Here is a 19,452-nt window from a genome sequence, read left to right as displayed (position 1 = left end):
ACTGTACAGTAGGTGACTGGTCAGTAGAGGGAAAAAAGAAGAAAACTGGACGCTCCAAAGCATGTGACAAGGTCCTCCAGTTTATTGCTCCTGAAGGTGCTCAGTCACGTCCGACTCTTTGTGACCCTTTAGACTATAGTCCACCAGGCTCCTCTGTCAATGGGATTTCCCAGGCAGGAATACTGGAGTGGGTTGACATTTCCTCTTCCAGGGGATCTTCCTGACCCAGGGACAGAACCCATGTCTCCTGTGTCTCCTGCATTGCGGGTGGGTTATTTACTGCTGTAATCAGGGTAATAAAAGTTAAAACAACCATGAGAAATGACTTACCGTGTCTCACACATCGGGCTGGTAAAAAGCAAAAAGAATCACAGGCTCAAAGTTTCACGGGGTGACAGAGAAAAAAGAACTCCCACACACTGCTAGTGGAGGAGTCGATGGGGGGAAGCTGGTGACAATCACCAGAGCTACAAATACCTACACGCTGTTTTAGTTCACCGAGAAAACAGATTATACCATCCAGACTGTTCTTGGTGCTCACCGATGCTGTTCATACAGGGGAGCAGCCAAGCCACGGATTCTGCCCTGGGTCCGTGAACCACTGAAACAGCCCACGCCACCTGCCCACTTGTTCCTGTGTTCCTCCCTGCACAGGGTCCACACCCCACAGTTAGGAGCCACTGTCTCAGCACCTCCAGGCTGCTTCCTGAAAGCACAGACCTCTGTCTCTTACCACAAAGGGCCAGAGTGGAGGAAAATAGCCTCGGGGCAGACTCCCTGCCCATCTTCAGCACAGCAGAAGAGGGAAGTGTGCCACGCTTGTGGTCCCACTCTTCTCTAAGTCTAATGACTTTTTTTTTTTTTTTAGCCACCCAGCATGTGGGATCTCAGTTCCCCAACCAAGGGTAGAACCTCTGGCCCCTCCACTGGAAGCACGGAGTTTTAACCACTGGACTGCTAGGGAAGCCCACTAATAGCTTCTGGAGACATGTAAACATGGGCCCAAGCTACTGCTGCAAGTGGGAAGTTGCTGCTCCCTTTCCAGTGTCTCCTGGGAAGAGTCTAGTTTGGGGTCAATGATGCAGTAACTAAAACTGTAACCTCTCAGTTTAGTTGCTCAGTTGTGTCCGACTCTGCGACCCCATGAACTCCAACACACCAGGCCTCCCTGTCCATCACTAACTCCCAGAGTTTACCCAAACTCATGCCCATTGAGTTGGTGATGCCATCCAACCATCGCATTCTCTGTCGTCCCCTTCTCCTCCCGCCTTCAGACTTTCCCAGCATCCGGGTCTTTTCAAATGAGTCAGTTCTTTGCATCAGATGGCCAAAGTATTGGAGTTTCAGCTTCAGCATCAGTCCTTCCAATGAATACTCAGGACTGATCTCCTTTAGGATGGACTGGTTGAATCTCCTTGCAGTCCAAGGAACTCTCAAGAGTCTTCTCCAACACCACAGTTCAAAAGCATCAATTCTTCAGTGCTCAGCTTTCTTTGTAGTCCAACTCTCACGTCTATACACGAACACTGGAAAAACCATAGCTTTGACTAGACGGACCTTTGCTGGCAAAGTAATGTCTCTGCTGTTTAGCATGCCGTCGAGGCTGGTCATAACTTTTCTTCCTAGGAGTAAGTGTCTTTTAATTTCATGGCTATAGTCACCATCAGCAGTGATTTTGGAGCCCCCAAAATAAAGTCTCTCTGTTTCTATTGTTTCCCCATCTATTTGCCATGAAGTGATGGGACCAGATGCCATGATCTTAATTTTCTGAATGTTGAGCTTTAAGCCAACTCCTTCACTCTCCTCACTCTCCTCTTTCACTTTCATCAAGGCTCTTTCGTTCTTCTTCACTTTCTGCCCTAAGGGTGGTGTCATCTGCGTATCTGAAGTTATTGATAGTTCTCCCGGCAATCTTGATTCCAGCTTGTGTTTCCTCCAGCCCAGCGTTTCTCATATGTACTGTGTATAAGTTAAATAAACAGGGTGACAATATACAGCCTTGACATACTCCTTTCCCCATTTGGAACCAGTCTGTTGTTCAGTGTCCAGTTCTAACTGTTACTTCCTGACCTGCATACAGATTTCTCAGGAGGCAGGTCAGGTGGTCTCGTATTCCCATCTCTTTCAGAATTTTCCACAGTTTATAGTGATCCACACAGTCAAAGGCTTTGGGGTAGTCAATGAAGCAGAAATAGATGTTTTTCTGGAACTCTCTTGCTTTTTCTATGATCCTACGCATGTTGGCAATTTGATCTCTGGTTCCTCTGCCTTTTCTAAATCCAGCTTGAACATCTGGAAGTTCACAGTTCACTTGTTGTTGAAGCCTGGCTTGGAGAATTTTGAGCCTGACTTTACTAGCATGTGAGATGAGTGCAATTGTGCGGTAGTTTGAACATTCTTTGGCATTGCCTTTCTTTAGGATTGGAATGAAAATTGACCTTTTCCAGTCCTGTGGCCACTGCTGAGTTTTCCAAATTTGCTGGCATATTGAGTAACCTCTGTAATCACTGGCAGGTTACAATTAGGGAGAAATAGGCTAAACAATGGGTTCAATCCCTGGGCCTGGAAGATCCCCTGGAGGAGGAAATGGCAACCCACTCCAGTATTCTGGCCTGGGAGCTACCACAGACAGAGGAGCCTGGCGGGCCACAGTCCATGGTGCCACAAAGAGCTGGACACGACTGAGCGAGTGAGCACGCATGCACACAGGCTGGCTAAACGGTGCTTCAAATCTTTCAACTTCTGACAGTCATAGCAGCTAAGTCATTTCAGTTGTGGAGAAACCAAGATGAGTATTCTCTAAATCAGATACCATAAAGACACCAGATGGTGGTTCTTTTCTTATGAAGACCACAGAGTAGCTGTTTTTCAGGTTTACATAATGTCTCTGAGGTTTCAGACACAGAATTCTGGGGTCTCTGCCAAACAAATGCTGACTTGTCTGATCGTTGAGTAGGTTCTAATGTCTTTTTTGCGTTTGCTGCTGGCCACTGTGTTCCCTGACCTGTGCAGAGGCGTCCACCACCCTGGAATGACACAGATCAGGGTTCAGAAATTTCACTACTCAGGTTCATCTTTTGTTAAGTGCACAGCATGGTGGCACCTGGCAGCCTCTGCAGAGAATTCCTTCCTTGACTGGTTGCTATCCTGTACGTAGAAATATTGTACCTCAGAATCTGGTATTTGGGCAAGAGAGTCCAAGGAATCCCTTGGCAGTGATTGGCTCTGAGTTCTGTGGCTTTGTTCGGCCAGACAGTCAGAGAACAAGGCTCCTGGAGAATGTCAGGTCATTTCCACACAGAAACCCTTCCCTGCATTAAGATGCAGCACCACCGCTTGGACAGAGGCTTCCAGTGAAGAATGGGCATTTGATGCCCCTGCATCTACTACGGCGTCCCAGGTGGGGCTAGTGGTAAAGAACCCACCTGCCAATGCAGGAGACGTTAGAGACGTGGGTTTGATCCCTGGGTCCGGGAGATCCCCTGGAGGAGAGCATGGCAACCCACTCCAGTTCAGTTCAGTTCAGTCACTCAGTCGTGTCCGACTCTCCGCGACCCCATGAATCACAGCACGCCAGGCCTCCCTGTCCATCACCAACTCCCGGAGTTCACTCAAACTCATGTCCACAGAGTCGGTGATGCCATCCAGCCATCTCATTCTCCGTCATCCCCTTCTCCTCCCGCCCCCCAACCTTTCCCAGCATCAGAGTCTTTTCCAGTGAGTCAACTCTTCGCATGAGGTGGCCAAAGTATTGCAGTTTCAGCTTTAGCATCAGTCCCTCCAATGAACATCCAGGATTGATCTCCTCTAGAATGGACTGGTTGGATCTCCTTGCAGTATAAGGGACTCTCAAGAGTCTTCTCCAACACCACAGTTCAAAAGCATCGATTCTTCGGCGGTCAGCCTTCTTCACAGTCCAACTCTCACATCCATACATGACCACGGGAAAAACCATTGCCTTGACTAGACGGACCTTGGTTGGCAAAGTAATGTCTCTGCTTTTTAATGTACTATCAAGGTTGGTCATAACTTTCCTTCCAAGGAGCAAGCGTCTTTTAATTTCATGGCTGCAATCAGCATCTGCAGTGATTTTGGAGCCCAAAAAAACAAAGTCTGACACTGTTTCCACTGTTTTTCCATCTATTTCCCATGAAGTGATGGGACCAGATGCCATGATCTTAGTTTTCTGAATGTTGAGCTTCAAGCCAACCTTTTCACTCTCCTCTTTCACTTTCATCAAGAGGCTTTTGAGTTCCTCTTCACTTTCTGCCATAAGGGTAGTGTCATCTGCATATCTGAGGTTATTGATATTTCTCCCGGCAATCTTGATTCCAGCTTGTGCTTCTTCCAGCCCAGCGTTCCTCATGATGTACTCTGCATATAAGTTAAATAAGCAAGGTGACAATATACAACCTTGACGTACACCTTTCCCTATTTGGAACCAGTCTGTTGTTCCATGTCCAGTTCTAACAGTTGCTTCCTGACCTGCATACAGGTTTCTCAAGAGGCAGGTCAGGTGGTCTGGGATTCCCATCTCTTTCAGAATGTTCCACAGTTTATTGTGATCCACACAGTCAAAGGCTTTGGCATAGTCAATGAAGCAGAAATAGATGTTTTTCTGGAAATCTCTTGCTTTCTCCATGATCCAGCGGATGTTGGCAATTTGATCTCTGGTGCCTCTGCCTTTTCTAAAACCTGCTTGAACATCTGGGAGTTCACGGTTTATATACTGCTGAAGCCTGGCTTGGAGAATTTTGAGCATGACTTTACTAGCGTGTGAGATGAGTGCAATTGTGCGGTAGTTTGAGCATTCTTTGGCATTGCCTTTCTTTGGGATTGGAATGAAGACTGACCTCTTCCAGTCCTGTGGCCACTGCTGAGTTTTCCAAATCTGCTGGCATATTGAGTGCAGCACTTTCACAGCATCATCTTTCAAGACTTGAAATAGCTCAACTGGAATTCCATCACTTCCACTAGCTTTGTTCGTAGTGATGCTTTCTAAGGCCCACTTGACTTCACATTCCAAGATGTCTGGCTCTAGGTCAGTGATCACGTTATCGTGACTATCTTGGTCGTGAAGATTTTTTTGTACAGTTCTTCTGTGTATTCCTGCCACCCACTCCAGTACTCTTGCCTAAAGAATCTTGTGGACGGAGGAGCCTGGTGGGTGACAGTCCATGGGGGCAGCAAAGAATCTGATACGACTGAAGGGACTTAGCATACACGCACGCATCTTCTATAGGAGTTGAGCTGAAAATATCTGATACGTCACTCAACATAAGGAGTTAGATTTCTCCTAAAATTTCATACCAGGAAAATCTTTATTTCTCTTGAAAACCGAGCACGCTTTACTAGGTGTTTGAGAACTGAGAGGCTACCTACAGCCAGATAAAGGGTGTATTTTGGAGCCTGATGGCCCTGGGTTTGAATCTTGACTCAAACCACTTACTGAGTGAACTTGGGCAGTTTAGTTACCCTTTCTCAACACTGCTCTGTGTGTGTGTGTGTGTGTGTGTGTGTGTGTGCTCAGTCGTGTCTGACTATCTGCAACCCCATGGACTACAGCCGACCCAGGCTCCTCTGTCCATGGAATTCTCCAGACAAGAATACTGGAGTGGGTTGCCATTTTCTCCTCTAGGAGAACTTCCCGATCCAGGCATTGAACCCATGTCACTTGTGTCCCCTGTATTGAAAGGTGGCTTCTTTACCACTAGCACCACCTGGGAAGCCCTTCAATACCGATGACTTCATCTCAAAACTGGGAAGAATATTTCCTGTGCTGTAGAGCTGTTACGCAGATTAGGAAACTTTGATGGAAACTTAGCAAATATACCGGAGGGGTGAACAAACAGTAGTTGTTATTAGAAAATCCATTGTGTCCCAAATTTCAAAGGTAGGATCAGTGCTCAAGTCAGTGAAATGACTATTTTAACCCAGGTTCTAGTAAAATGTTCTTTTTTCCTTTGAATGGTTTCTAATTGTAGTTTTTGTTTTTAATTTTTAATTGTTTTTTAAAAATTTTAAATTGTATGTCTTTTCATCATTTAAAAAGAATTGGAGTATAGCTGATTCACAATGTTGTATTAGTTTCAGTTTAGTTTAGCAAAGTAATTTAGTTACACACACACGTATATTTGTTTTTCAGATTCTATTCCCTTATAAGTTATAACAAAATATTGAGTATTTTGTATACTGTGCTATACAATAGATCTTTTTTAGTTATCTATTTAATTTTTTAAACATCTCAATTTATTTATTTTTAATTGAAGGACAATTGCTCTACAATATTGTATGGTTTTTGCCATACAACAACACAAATCAGCCATAGGTACACTTATGTCCCCTCCCTCCCACCTCCCACCCCATCCAACCCCTCTAGGTTGCCACAGAGCCTGGGTTTGAGCTCCCTGTGTCATACAGCAAACTCCCACCAGCTGCCTATTTTAAGCATAGTAGTGTGTTTATGTTAATCCCAAACTCCTAATTTATCCCTCACCCCCTCCCCACTGTACTTTTAATCTTTATTTAGGTAATCCTTTCTATACGTGCCTTAATAGTGCGGACTGCCTCCCATCTTCTGTGTGGCACAGATGGGAAATAAAGAAAGCAGAGCATCGAAAGTCTGGTAACTTGTGGCTTTCTTATTGCCTCAGCACCGACTCCCAGGCTCTAAACTCAGCTTGACTAACTGGATGACTGTGTATTTCTGGACTGGTCATATTAGGGACATTGGCGTTTGCTGTGCAGGTGGGTTGCTGTGGGGTTTGATTGTGTTCTTTCCTCTGATCAGCATCCGCCAACGCTGGAAATAATCACAGACCTTGGGGTCTGTTGCCCGTACCTTTTGAAGCTGCAGCAAGCTGGGCTTCAGGATGCTGGGGTCGCAGGGTGCTGGGGTCAGGCTCCTCCTGCCACTGGGAGAGAGGAGACCGCCCACCCCATGCGAGGCCACAGAGAGGGAAGCCCAGGGCCGTATAATCTCCTGACAGAGGCCAGTGCCCTGCTCCTCCAGCAAGAAGGACTTTGTGACCTGCCTGGGACCCCTGTGATGGCAGGGAAATGCCCGCGCGCCCGTGCACCCAGGTTCTGTCCCTGCCCCGCCCCCGCCTGGGCTCTGTGTAACTTGCAGTTTTGCGTATAAAGTTGTGAGCACCCACCCTCCTAAGAAGCATCTAGGATCAGACGCTCTTCTCAGCTGGTGGCACGAGTGGGAACTTGGAGCAGCCACGTCCACCGTGTCCACCATCGAGGGCGGGGGTGGGGGCAGGCGGAGAGCTCACACTTTCGTCTGCCCCAGCCCTGCCCTCACTGAGTGTGTTTTGCATGTGGTTGTTGAACTTTGATTCAGTGACTCACGCTGAGGTGCAGGCTTCATCTCCCTCCCTCATCTGATTGCTTTCTTCCTCTCCTTTAAAAGAAAAAAAAAAAAGCAAAGCAAAACTACCTTTGTAGCTTTGAATGTGAATAGTGAAAGGAAGTAGAACTTCGGCCTGAAGTGACTCTCCAGGCTTCAGGGACACCTGGACAGCTGGGAGGACAGCTGAGGGGAGCGGGCTGTCCACCGCGAGGGCCCTTGACACGCCCTGCTGGTGAGTGCATGTCCCCTGGCATGGGTCAGTGTGACAGAGTGCTGTCAGACTTGTGGTTGGGGGGTGGGGGGGGGTGTAGGACAGAGAGAGCACTCGCGGAAGCGGGGCCAGGATGCAGGGCATGTGTTCTTGGATGGAAAGCATCCTAGCAACAATCTCATCTCCCTCAGTTACTCTGAGGGCTCGGTCGGGGGGTGGGGGCGAATAGGTAAGCATTTTTAATTTCCTTTGGGTGAAATCTTGCTCTATCTAGCAAAATTGTGTTTAATATCAAGACGGCTTTTATCGGAGAAAGATTAATCAGAAGAAACTCTTAGGTTTAAGGAAAAGCTCCTGCTTTAAAGATGTTTTAATTTTATGAAATCAGAAGGCCTAGGGTCTCAAAGAGTCGGACATGACTGGGGCGACAGCGCGCTCGCACAGAACTCTGGAGCACATCTGATCCCTGTCTCCATGCTTTTGAGAGCATCTTGTAGACGAGATGGTGACTGGTGGGTGTCTAGTTTCCTGGCAGATCGGGAATGTTTGGCAGTGGCCCCAAACACCATGTCCTCTAAAGGATGGCCCTGTGGGCTTCAAGAAGGCCTACCAGGATGTTGAAATAAGTCTTCACTTGATGGCAGTGAATATAATCTTGGCTTATGCCCTGGGGCCATTTTAGAATGCTTGGCTACAAACTCCAAGAGGTGACCTCTTCTCCAGGGCCACATGTTGCCAAGACAGGAGTGCCAACACCTGGCAGGCGAATAGGCTGGGAGGGGCATTGAGAAGAAGGTTTTGTTTTAAACTTTGCTTCAGAGTTGCCCTGGGGTATTGATCAGGGATGTAAATCCTTGTATGCACACCTGAAGCCGCACACAAGGACAGGAGAAAACAAAAGGCCAGGCCAGTCCCTCCAGGCTCGGAGCAACATTATTCACAACAGCCCCCAAGTAGCAGCAATCCAAGTGTCCATGGATGCATGGAAGGATAAACAGTGCGGTTTATATGACATAGATCAACCCTGAAGACATTATGACAAATGAGACCAGCCAGATCCAGAAGGACGAATACTGTACGATTTCACTTGCATGAAGTAGCTAGGATCGTCAAATTCTTAAAGAGATAAAGGAGAACTGTGGTTACCAGGAGTTGAGGCGGGGTGATGGGGAGGTACTGTTTAATGGGGAGAGAGTTTCCATTTGGGAAGATGAAAACGCTCTGACTGTGGAGAGTGATGATGGTTGCTTAATGCTGCTGAAATGCACTCATAAAAATCATTAAAATGGTAAATTTTATGCTAAGACTCTTTTGCCACAATTTTTAAAAATTATAATTCCGTTAAGAAAAAAAAAAGGTCAGGCCAAAACCACAAATCTCATGGGCTGAAGTCTTTGCCTCTCTGTGACTTCCTCAAACTCTGACGACTCCCCTGAGGGCTTCTAGATCTAACCCGAACCAGAAAACTTCTGCAGGGACTCTGTTTAGAACCGTCCCCTCACCACGGTGGGTGACTTCCGGTGGGCGTGTGCGGGAGATTTCTCTGCAACTGGCCAAGGCAACCTGGGAACGGACTTGGAGGTCAGGGTCCAGTGTGAATGAGGGCTGGGCCTGCTCTGTGGCCCCCAAGTGGCCCTGGGCAGCACCCTCTGGCAGGAACTGCCACCCTTGGGAGTCTCCCATCCAGCTGTGAGATCCTGGGTAAGTCAGCCAAACCTCAGTCTTGTCACCAGAAACCCAAGTAACTCTTTCCATGTCGCAGGGACTTTGGGATTTCCCAAAGATGACACACAAGGAGGCACCTTGTAACCAGAAAACACGGTGTCCCTGTGAGCTGCTGATTCTCTGCAGTTCTTATTGCTCTTATTTGCTCATTCTTCAGTTTGCAGTGTGTTTTTTTCTTCCCCGAGGGGCTCTTCCAGCCAGACTTTTTGGCCCAGAGCCTCTCTTTCCTGATTGACTGATGCTAAAAACCAGATCTGACCCACCTTGTTCCACCTGCAAGGGTCCCCTGTGCCCCCTCCCCCTTCTCCCTTTCTCTCCTGCTGGGTCGTCCGGTCTGGAGCCCACCCTCCCAGCCTCGACACTGAGCATCGGACAGCGTGCCCCGCTGACCCTTGTCAGAGTGCAGGAGACTTGGGAAGGTTTTCAAAGTGTTACTAGCCATCTGTGCTGCTTGTGACTCTCAGTCAAGATTGAGGAAGAAAACCAAGATGAAATTGTTCATACTTTCAGGTCTTAAAAATAGAATGGAAAAAGTAGCTGCCGGCAGCCCTGCAGCTCAAAGACCGTCACAGCTGGGGGTGGGGGCGGGCTGTGACTCGGGGCTCCAGAGAGCAGCCCCCGACCCTAGTGTTCTCCCTTATTTAGAAATTTAAAAAGGAAATGAAGTTATTTTAGAGTCTCAAGGGGGGAAAAGAAGCCTCTGAAGTAGGTGAATTCTTTCAGTTAATTTCGTGTGAAAACAGCCCTTCGTCCCACGCATACCCTACAAAACTCTGCCCAGAAAAGGAGCTCTGTTGAAGCTTGAGGGGTCTGTGGGAAGCTGCCAAGGCAGGGACCCCCCTCACACTCCCCAGGAGAAAGGTTTTTCACTTCAAGAATGTTCGTGCTTCTGCTCTACCAGAACGCAAAGTGACAAAATAAACTCAGACTCTGCTCATAACTTACTAGATGACTCAAGAGAAGTCGCCTGATCCAGTCATGCTTTGACTTTTCCATTTCTGGGATGATAAGGTATTGCTGCTCTCTTGAACCATAGCTCAAAGCAACCCATTCTTTGGAGCATCTACTTATGGTCAGCTTCTGCCATTTGCTAGCTGTATAGCCCTCATTCTGTACCACTCTGGACCTTAGTGTCTTCATCTGTGAGCAGGGAATACTTTTTTTATCCATCCTGCTGACCCACCAGGGATAATGGGAAGTTTCAAGTAAGAGTCTTTGCAAGAAAGTGAGTGGAAACAATGAAGATCAACGTGAATATAAACTTTTATGTTCATGTTGTCTGTACTGTCTTTCTTTCATCTTAGTTCCCGCCTTCTTTTCTTTCTCCCACCCTCTTCTCTCAAGCTTCCTGTCTCTCTCTATCTTCCAAATCCAAATAAGAGCTGCAGTGCATGCACAAAGAGCAGGGGAGGGGTGGGGTGGGAGTAACTGAAGCCATCAGGTCTGGGAGGACTTCTCAGAGGAGGTGACAGTGAGATTAGGTCTGGTGGAGGCGGGGCAGGGGTTCCACAGAGGGAAGACGCGGGGTTCGGTCTCCAGGTCTGAGACATCAGGGTCTTTTAGGGACAGCACACAATCCCTGGTGTGAGCTGGCCTCTCAGGTGGGTGAGTGTCGCCTTCCTCTATGGAGATTGGGTCAAAGCTGGATGCTGGTCCAAGAAAACAATCACCCTGAAAGAAAAGAACGGCACGGGTCAGGGAAAAGGTGAGGCTGGGCTAGAGCTATGTGGCCATGGAAACCGGAGAAGAACTCGGTCCTGGGTGTGATCAGTCTTGCTTCTCATGGTGAGGGGCTTTGACATCTACTCTGTACAGGTTGGACGGACATGGACATTTTGGAGGGACACAGAAGTCTTGATCAGCAACTAACTTGACTAGAGCAGTTGTGGGTGGGAGTGTGGTGAGGTGGCCCTCCCAGGAGCCCAGGGGAGATGACCATGTGGCCTGTCTCTGGCTGTGAGAGGCCAGATTGTCCAGATCTGTGAGGGCCCCTCTGGCCTTGCCTTTCTCCTCCGATGAAGATAAAGCCATTCTTCTCTTGAGTTTTGAAAGCACATTTTTCTAATAGAAAGTATTGTGCCTATCATCATGATGTATGACTTGTTTACATTTTTTGTCTGTTTTCCCGAGTAGATTGTAGCGAAATCAGACTGTGGATTATTTTGTTTTTATAGAACTTTGTCCCAGCACAGTGCCTGGTGCTGAGGAAGTGATCAGTAAGCGTTAGTCACATGGATGAAAGAATGAATGGGTGGATGAGTGAGTGAGCTTGGATGGCGGTGGTGTGAGTGTCCAGGAGAGCATGATTATGGAAAATGTCAGGGAAGCGGAGTTAATGACTCATTGGATGTTGATGTGTGGGAGAGGGGTGAGTCAAAGCTGACCTCATGGTTGCTTCTATGGATCCGGGGGATGCCATTCAGTGAGATGGGAACTCAAGAAAAAATATACCAGGAGGAAACATAATTTCAGCTTTGGGCATTTATTATAGAAAAAGCTACTAAACTCTTCACATATATGCGGCACTTAGGCCAGCTGCTGGCTTCTCTGGTGGCTCAGCTGGTAAAGAATTTGCCTGCAATGCGGGATACCTGGGTTCGATCCCCAGGTTGGAAAGATCCCCTGGAGGAGGGCATGACAACCCACTCCAGTATTCTTGGCTGGAGAATCCCCAGGGACAGAGGAGCCTGGAGGGCTGCAGGCCATGGGGTCGCAAAGTGCCAGACACGACTGAGCGACTAGAACACACATGCCCAGTGCTAGTGACTCTGAGACAGACAGGTCGGAATGCAGTTTGCAGTCTGAGAAGCAGATACCTGACAGCTCAGTATGCCGTTACAGAGGTGCGTGCACGCCTGGGAACTGAGAGGCCCAAGCCACTCATTCTGTCAGGGAATCAGGGATGACCACTGTGAGAGCGTTTGAGCCAAACCTTTCTTTTTTAAGTCGAATCTTGATTTTCGCTAAACCCAAAAGATCACTCTGGGTAGACAGGACATCATATGCAGAAGGGCAATGATAGGAATATTCTGGAGTGGGGAGCAGAAAGAGCTTCAGTGTGGCTGGAGAGAAAGAGCCAGAGGGCAGTTGTGGGCGAGAGGTGGACGGGGACCTGCAATGCATCCTGACAGCTCAGCCATCTGCTCAGGAACTTGGTGTCTTTCTTGAGGTCAACGCGGGGTGAGAGGGTGTTTCTGAGCAGGGGGTGACATGGTCAGACTTGTTCTAGAAACCCAGTGCTGGCTACAGATGGGAGCTGGGCCAGCTGGAATGGAGGAGGGGCCCCTAGGAAGCTGTGGCCGCACTGGGGGTGGGATGCAGAAGGTAGGCTTGGAGGCTTGGGCTGGGCTTGTGGGCAGGGGGCGGGTGGGAGAGGGGCCACGCTGAAGGAAGGAAAGACATAGGGCTTCTGTCGGGAGCCCTGGATGACAAGTCTGTAGGCCACCTATGCGGAACCGTCTACATGGAAAAAGCTGTAGAGAAGCTCTGGATTTAAGAAGAGGGTTTTTGGTTTCAGAATTCTTTTCCACTCTCACAAACTATTAAGGACCACCACCACCCCAATTTGTTTATGTGGTTTATATCTATCTGCCGATATGCACTTTATTAGAAACTAAAACTATGAGATTTAAAATTAATCATTTATTTTAAAAATCAGGGTAAACCAATCATATTAATATAAATGATATATTTTATGAGAAAGAACTCTATTTTCCAAACCTCCAAAATTCGTAAGAAGACTGGCACTGATTTATATTTTTGCAGATCTCTTTAAGATCCAGCTTAATCCAAGATAGCTGGCTTCTCATACCTGCTTCCACACTCAAGCTGTGGCAATATCACAACGACATGTAACTTCCAGGATGCTTCCTGGTACCCTCGTGAGAGGATGCGTGGAAGAAAAAGCAAATTACAGCTTAGCATCTATTAGGGAAACAATTTTACCTTACACATCCCCTGGGAGGGTCTCGGGCTCCCTCTGGACCACACTTTGAGAATCACTGAAGCCGGCTCAGCAAATGTTCTGAGTTCCCACAGTGCTTTGCCAAACAGCGCACAGGGCATTTATCTCACAGGTTTACAGCTGTGTGTGCCTGGTGCTTAGCAAGATGTCTGAGCTGGAAGTGCAGTTGTGGGTTCGGTTCATGGATCTAGGGGGCTGGTAGAGGGCATGAGGGGGAGGGAAGATGGCCTGGGCGGGACCCTGACATTGAACAAGGGACCAGAGGCTAAGCAAAGAGCTGGAAAGAAGTAGGAGACGCGGGCAAAGTTGTGCAACCTAAAGAAGAAGAGAGTTTCAAGAAGGAGGTGGTCCAAAATTTTTGGATTTAAAATCCCAAGTAAGGATGTGGGCCACAGAGCCAAAAGAAGCAGAGAGGCTGCCCAAGGCAAGGAGGGGAAAGATGCTGCTGGCTTTGGCAGTTAGGAGGTCACTGGTGACCTTGAGGGCAATTTTGGTATGGCAGTGATCAGAAGGCCAGGCAAGTGGTAGCTGCAGCAGAGGCCTCTCTATTCAGGAGTCAGTTCAGACACTCAGTCATGTCTGAATCTTTGTGACCCCATGGACTGCAGCACACTGGGCTCCCCTGTCCATCACCAACTCCCAGAGCTTGCTCAAACTCATGTCCATCGAGTCAGTGATGCCATCCAACCATCTCATCCTCTGTTGTCCCCTTCTCCTCCTGCCCTCAATCTTTCCCAGCATCAAGGTCTCTTCAAATGAGTCAGTTCTTTGCATCAGGTGGCCAAAGTATTGGAGTTTCAGCTTCAACATCAGTCCTTCCAATGAATACCCAGGACTGATCTCCTTTAGGATGGACTGGTTGGATCTCCTGGCAGTCCAAGGGACTCTCAAGAGTCTTCTCCAGCACCACAGTTCAAAAGCATCAATTCTTCAGCGATCAGCTTTCTTCACAGTCCAACTCTCACATCCATACATGACCACGGGAAAAACCATAGCCTTGACTAGACGGACCTTTGTTGGCAAAGTAATGTCTCTGCTTTTTAATATGCCGTCTAATTTCGTCATAGCTTTTCTTCCAAGGAGCAAGCCTCTTTTAATTTCATGCCTGCAGTCACCATCAGCAGTGATTTTGGAGCCCAAGAAAATAAAGTCTGTCACTATTTCCATTGTTTCCCCATCTACTTGCCATGAAGTGATGGGACCAGGTACCATGATCTTAGTTTTCTGAATGTTGAGTTTTAAGCCAACTTTTTCAATGTCTTCCACTTTCATCAAGAGGCTCTTTAGTTCTTCTTCACTTTCTGCCATAAGGGTGGTGTCATTTGCATATCTGAGGTCATTGATATTTCTCCTGGCAATCTTGATTCCAGCCTGTGCTTCATCCAGGCCAGCATTTCTCATGATGTACTCTGCACATCAATTAAATAAGCGGGGTGACAATATACAACCTTGACGTACTCCTTTCCCGATTTGGAACCAGTCTGTTGTTCCATATCCAGTTCTAACTGTTGCTTCTTGACCTGCATATAGATTTCTCGGGGCAGGGGGGCAGGTAAGTTGGTCTGGTATTCCCATCTCTTGAAGAATTTTCCACAAGAATTTTCTATCCAGGAGGCTGGTTGACAAATGTCTGTGACCCGCCAGCCCCAGGCATCATGATTTCTACTGAAGTTCTTGTATTAAGGGAGAGGCTCTGCGAGACAAGAGGAGGCCATGCTGGGAACCCAGAAGAGAGTGTGTTTCAGGGGATTCCAATAGGAGGCTAGGCACTGAAGATGAAGAACCTGTAATACTGAGGAGGGGTCGGGGTGGAATGACAGATGTGGGTGAACGTGTGCTGAGCACCGTTTGTAGGGCAAACGCCAAAGACCACCTGAATGTCCACCATTTGGCATATGGATAAACACCATACATTCTTTCATCTGTTCGTTCATTTGACAAATACGCACTGAGATTCAGCTGTGCCAGGCACTGTTCTAAATACTGTGGATACAGTGGGCAGCCAAACAGCTAAACTGGCAGGGAAAGAATTCCAAAATGAATCTTTAATAAGAAAAGCGACTTGCTGAACAATAAGTCCAGTATGATACTATTTGTGTAAACGCAACCTCCCTTAAACAGTATGTGCATGGATCTGCTAGACATGCAAGAAAATGCGTAGAAAAAGTACTAGAAGGAGACAGGAGAGGCAAATAGGGTTTGGGGTTTGTAGAAAGAGACATTATATCTTTTCATATGTTATACTTCTACATTGTTTTAATTTTTCATAGTCTATAGATTTTCAGGATTATTTCTGTATTTTAAAAGTTTTCTGAAAGATATAGGTCTTTGTGAAAAGAGAGACCCAGTCTCTCCAGAGTGTTCCTTTCGACTCAATCATATTTTCTTGTAAACATGTGTCAGGCTGCAGCCTCCTGCCCCCAACTACCCTAAAGGTGCAGGCCAGGAAGTGATGGTTAGGTGGAAAGAATCAACTTTGAGTTAGGACCTCTTATTTTAGAGGTTCAGTACTATCTGAATTAACTACTATGGAAAACTGTGTTGGTGCACAGAGCTGAATTTTGGTCAAAGCATGTGTTTCTGGGAATAGAATTCACCAGAGGGTGTTTTCCCCTGTTTAATTCGAGGAGTTGTATTAGTTTGCTATGGATATCATAACAAAATACCACAGAGTTGATTTTTATTTTCAATATATATGGGCTTCCCTAGTGATTTAGATGGTAAAGAATCTGCCCGCAATGTGAGACCTGGGTTCAGTCGCTGGGTCAGGAAGATCCCCTGGAGAAGGGCATGGCAACCCACTCCTGTATTCTTGCCTGGAGAATTCCATGGACAAAGGAGACTGGTGGGCTACAGTCCAGGGTGTTGCAAAGAGTTGGACACGACTGAGTGACTAGCACTTTACGACCTATATATAATATGTAAACAATCGGCCCTCCATATCCTGTAATTGAACCAGTTGTGGATTAAAAACATTAGAAAAAAAAAAGAATCCCAGAAGTTTCTTAGTCCCTGGGAGGCCTAGCCCCTCACCTGCCCTGGGCCCTGGAGAAGCCACCCTGCCTCCTGTCCCCCTTCCCTGGCTGGTGGGGCCTGACTGAGGGGCAAGACTGACCCACCAGGGAGGGGGAATCCCTACCTGCTGCTGCTGCTTCTGTCATCACTGACCCCCCTCTCCCCTGAACCCCTAGTCATACTCAAAGAGTTCCTAAAGCCTGAGACCTGGGTCACACAAGCAAAACTTGACTTTCCCATGTTCCAGCACCTGTTTACATGGCATTACACTGTATTAGGTATTGTAAGTAATGTAGAGCGGCTTTAGAGTCCTGGTGGATATGCTTAGGTTATATATAAGTAGTATGCCATTTTATATAAGGAACTTGAGCATCCATTCACAGAGTCTGATATCTTCAGTGGTCCTGAAACCTTTCCCCTAGCTGAGGGATGATTTTCTGTTAGTTGTTCGGTTGTTTCCAACTCTTCGTGATCCCATGGACTGTAGCCCACCAGGCTCCTCTGTCCATGGAATTCTCCAGGCAAGAATACTGGATGGGTAGACATTTCCTTCTCCAGGGCATCTTCCCGACCCAGGGATTGAACCTGCGTCTCCTGCATTGCAGGCAGATTCTTGACCGCCTGATCCACCGTTTTTAAAATTTAACATTATCGCCATCGTCATCATTACCTCCCCGAAGTTCTGGTGGCTGGAAGTCCAAGATCATGGTGTTGGCGGGCTGGTTTCCTCTGAGACTTCCTCCTCAGCTGGCTATTGGCCTTTTCCCTCCACTGTGTTTCCTCCCGGCTTTCCTCTGTACTCATCTATGTCCAACTGTCCTCTTCGTATGAGGAAACCAGTGACATTCGATTAGGGCCCACTCCACTGACCTCCTTTTGACATAATCACCTCTTTAAGACGTTATCTCCGAATAGTCACATGCTGAGGGGTGGGGTGGGGATAGGGCTTCAACATAGGCACTTGGCAAGGACATAGTCCAGCCATAGCAGAGCCTCAGAAGCATTTCTGTGGCCTGTGCATGAATGTCCTGAGCTCTGGGTGGCCTGCTCAGGCGGGTGACCCTCATGAGGGCCGGGAGTGGGGCGAAGGGGCCTGGGAAAGCCCGCTAGGAAAGGCAACGAGATTGCATCTGCGGCTCACCAGCCACACCAGCAACTGAAACTCCCCTGGGCACAGGGCCCCGATGTGACTTCCTGACAGACAGGGCGGGTGGGGAGCACACATAATCGGCCTCCAGCGGCCCAGCAAACACCTGATGGATGCCTCTTCTCTCTAGCTCATGCCAGCAGGGCACTGCCAGGAGGAAGCCGGCGGCAGGACCCTTGTGGGGGGCCCGGCTGGCGCAGCATGGAGCGCTCGAGCAAGATGGAGTTCTTCCAGAAGCTGGGCTACAGCCGGGAGGACGTGGTCAGGGTGCTGGGCAAGCTGGGCGAGGACGCCCTGGTCAATGACGTGCTGCAGGAGCTGATCCAGACGGGCAGCCGGCCCAGCGCGCAAGAGGGCAATGCCGCACCCCTGCTCGTGCCCAGGGGCTCCTGTGGAACCCCGGACTCTGCCCAGTGCAGGCTGGGAGCTGACCCTGGAGAGGACAGTGGAGGCCCCGCCAGCTCCTTGAGACCCATAGTGATCGACGGCAGCAACGTGGCCATGAGGTAGCGTCCTTCACCCTTTCTCGTCGGTGGTTTGGTCCAAGGATCTTTGGAATCAGAGGGTGGGGCTGGGAACCCCTGGTTCACCCCTCAGTAGCTCCTTAGTCAGTTAACCGCTCTGAGTCTCACTTTCTCCATCTGTAAGGTGGGTCTACAACCTCCCTAGAAGTTTAGTCCTAAGAACTGGAGCTGCCAGACATGCCTACGGTGGTGCTGACACAGTGTAAGTGTTCAACAGAGGGCAGCTAGTCTCACGTTAAGGCAGAGGGGGCTCTCTTCCCCCTCTTATCCCAGCAGGATAAATGGCGAGGTACCTAGGGCTGGGAGAAGGTGGCTTCCGGCTTGGAGTCTGTCCCTAAGCAGCTGCATGACTCTGGGAAAGCTGGCTATCTCAAGTGTCCCCTTCTGTGACACAGGTCAAGAGACAGCTCTTTTGCTTCCCTTAAGGTTATGAGAATCAGATGGAAAATGGACTTGAACCACCTTGGAAGCCCTCTGCTGGGGTGGAACAGCTGTTGGGAGCAGTGGTGGAGGTGGTGGAGCTCCCTAGCTAGGGTGGGGGCGGGTGTTTGTGGTCCGCGAGCTGCAGAGGCAGTAGTAGTTATACTGGTGCGTTGGCATCTTTATGTGTTGCGGTAACGAGAGCTCCATGCCGGGCTTCATCTTTCCTGGAGAGGTTAAGTTCCACTGAGAAAGGGGTTCCACAGCCTTACCAACACCCACCACTGGGCATGGAGAAGGCTTTGCCCAAACAAGTGCATTACTTTACTGTTTAGCTAAGCTATAGCCCAACCGAGGGCAGAGCCACAGGGAGTCGGTCATTCAGAGTCGCACATAGATGTATGTCCCTTTCCAAAAGCTGAGCCACGTTGGGCATGGAGAAAACCGGTGTCACCGGTGCTGAGGATGTCAACAGGGCATTCTTCGGCTGAGGAGCTAAGTGGTTTTCCCTGGGAATTTGGGCTCACTCTGGATTGGGTGCTGCAGGACAGAAGTTCGGGAGGGTTAACTCAAGATGGCCCAATCTTGGGGGCGGTTCCCCACTTGGTGTGTAGGGCAAGATTGTTCAAGCATTCATTCAAGTTTTAGCTACCGAGGTCTCCCTGGGCTTGATTATATCAACAGGCAACAGAGCCCTGCCTTCTCCCTGTGGCCTAGAAGCTGGTCCTCGGGTCTGTAAACCATTCTCACACATGCTCTGTGTAGGCACCAGGTAGGCGAGCCTCTGAAATTCTGCTAATTTGAGATTCCTGAGGGAATTAAAGGGATTTTTAAGAATTCAGTAGTTTCTGAGGGTCCTAGGAAGAAAGTCTGCCGGGTTCTAAGAGGTGGCCTGGCCTCTGTCTGGTCTGGATGAGGCATCTCTTCCTCTGGACATCAGTAGAAAGATATCTGCTTACATTTGAAGTAAGATGGCTGTTGTTCAATCTCTCAGTTGTGTCTGACTCTTTGTGACCCATGCACGGCAGCATACCAGGCTGTCTTTCATTATATCCTGGGGTCTGCTAAAAGTCATGTCCATTGAGTTGG

At 48.4% G+C, this 19,452-nt stretch overlaps 1 protein-coding gene across 1 annotated transcript in view; it reads left to right on the top strand.

Annotated features, from left to right (window-relative positions):
- The first annotated feature begins 9,006 nt into the window (after nucleotides 1-9,006).
- Nucleotides 9,007-19,452, top strand: part of ZC3H12D (zinc finger CCCH-type containing 12D) — a 31,476-nt gene continuing 21,030 nt past the window's right edge. Inside the window, exons 1-2 of the mRNA XM_055433143.2 lie at nucleotides 9,007-9,269; nucleotides 17,550-17,925. Coding sequence (XP_055289118.2) covers nucleotides 9,167-9,269; nucleotides 17,550-17,925 — 479 coding nt within the window. The 5' untranslated portion in view covers nucleotides 9,007-9,166. The remainder of the gene's footprint in view (nucleotides 9,270-17,549; nucleotides 17,926-19,452) is intronic.

This window comes from Moschus berezovskii, chromosome 10, assembly GCF_049115385.1.
Source record: "Moschus berezovskii isolate FMDL1 chromosome 10, NW_MosBer_1.0, whole genome shotgun sequence".
In the NCBI taxonomy this organism is placed as follows: Eukaryota; Metazoa; Chordata; class Mammalia; order Artiodactyla; family Moschidae; genus Moschus; species Moschus berezovskii.
The sequence above is the reverse complement of the archived record's forward strand: the minus strand, read 5'-3'. Positions and strand labels throughout refer to the sequence as shown.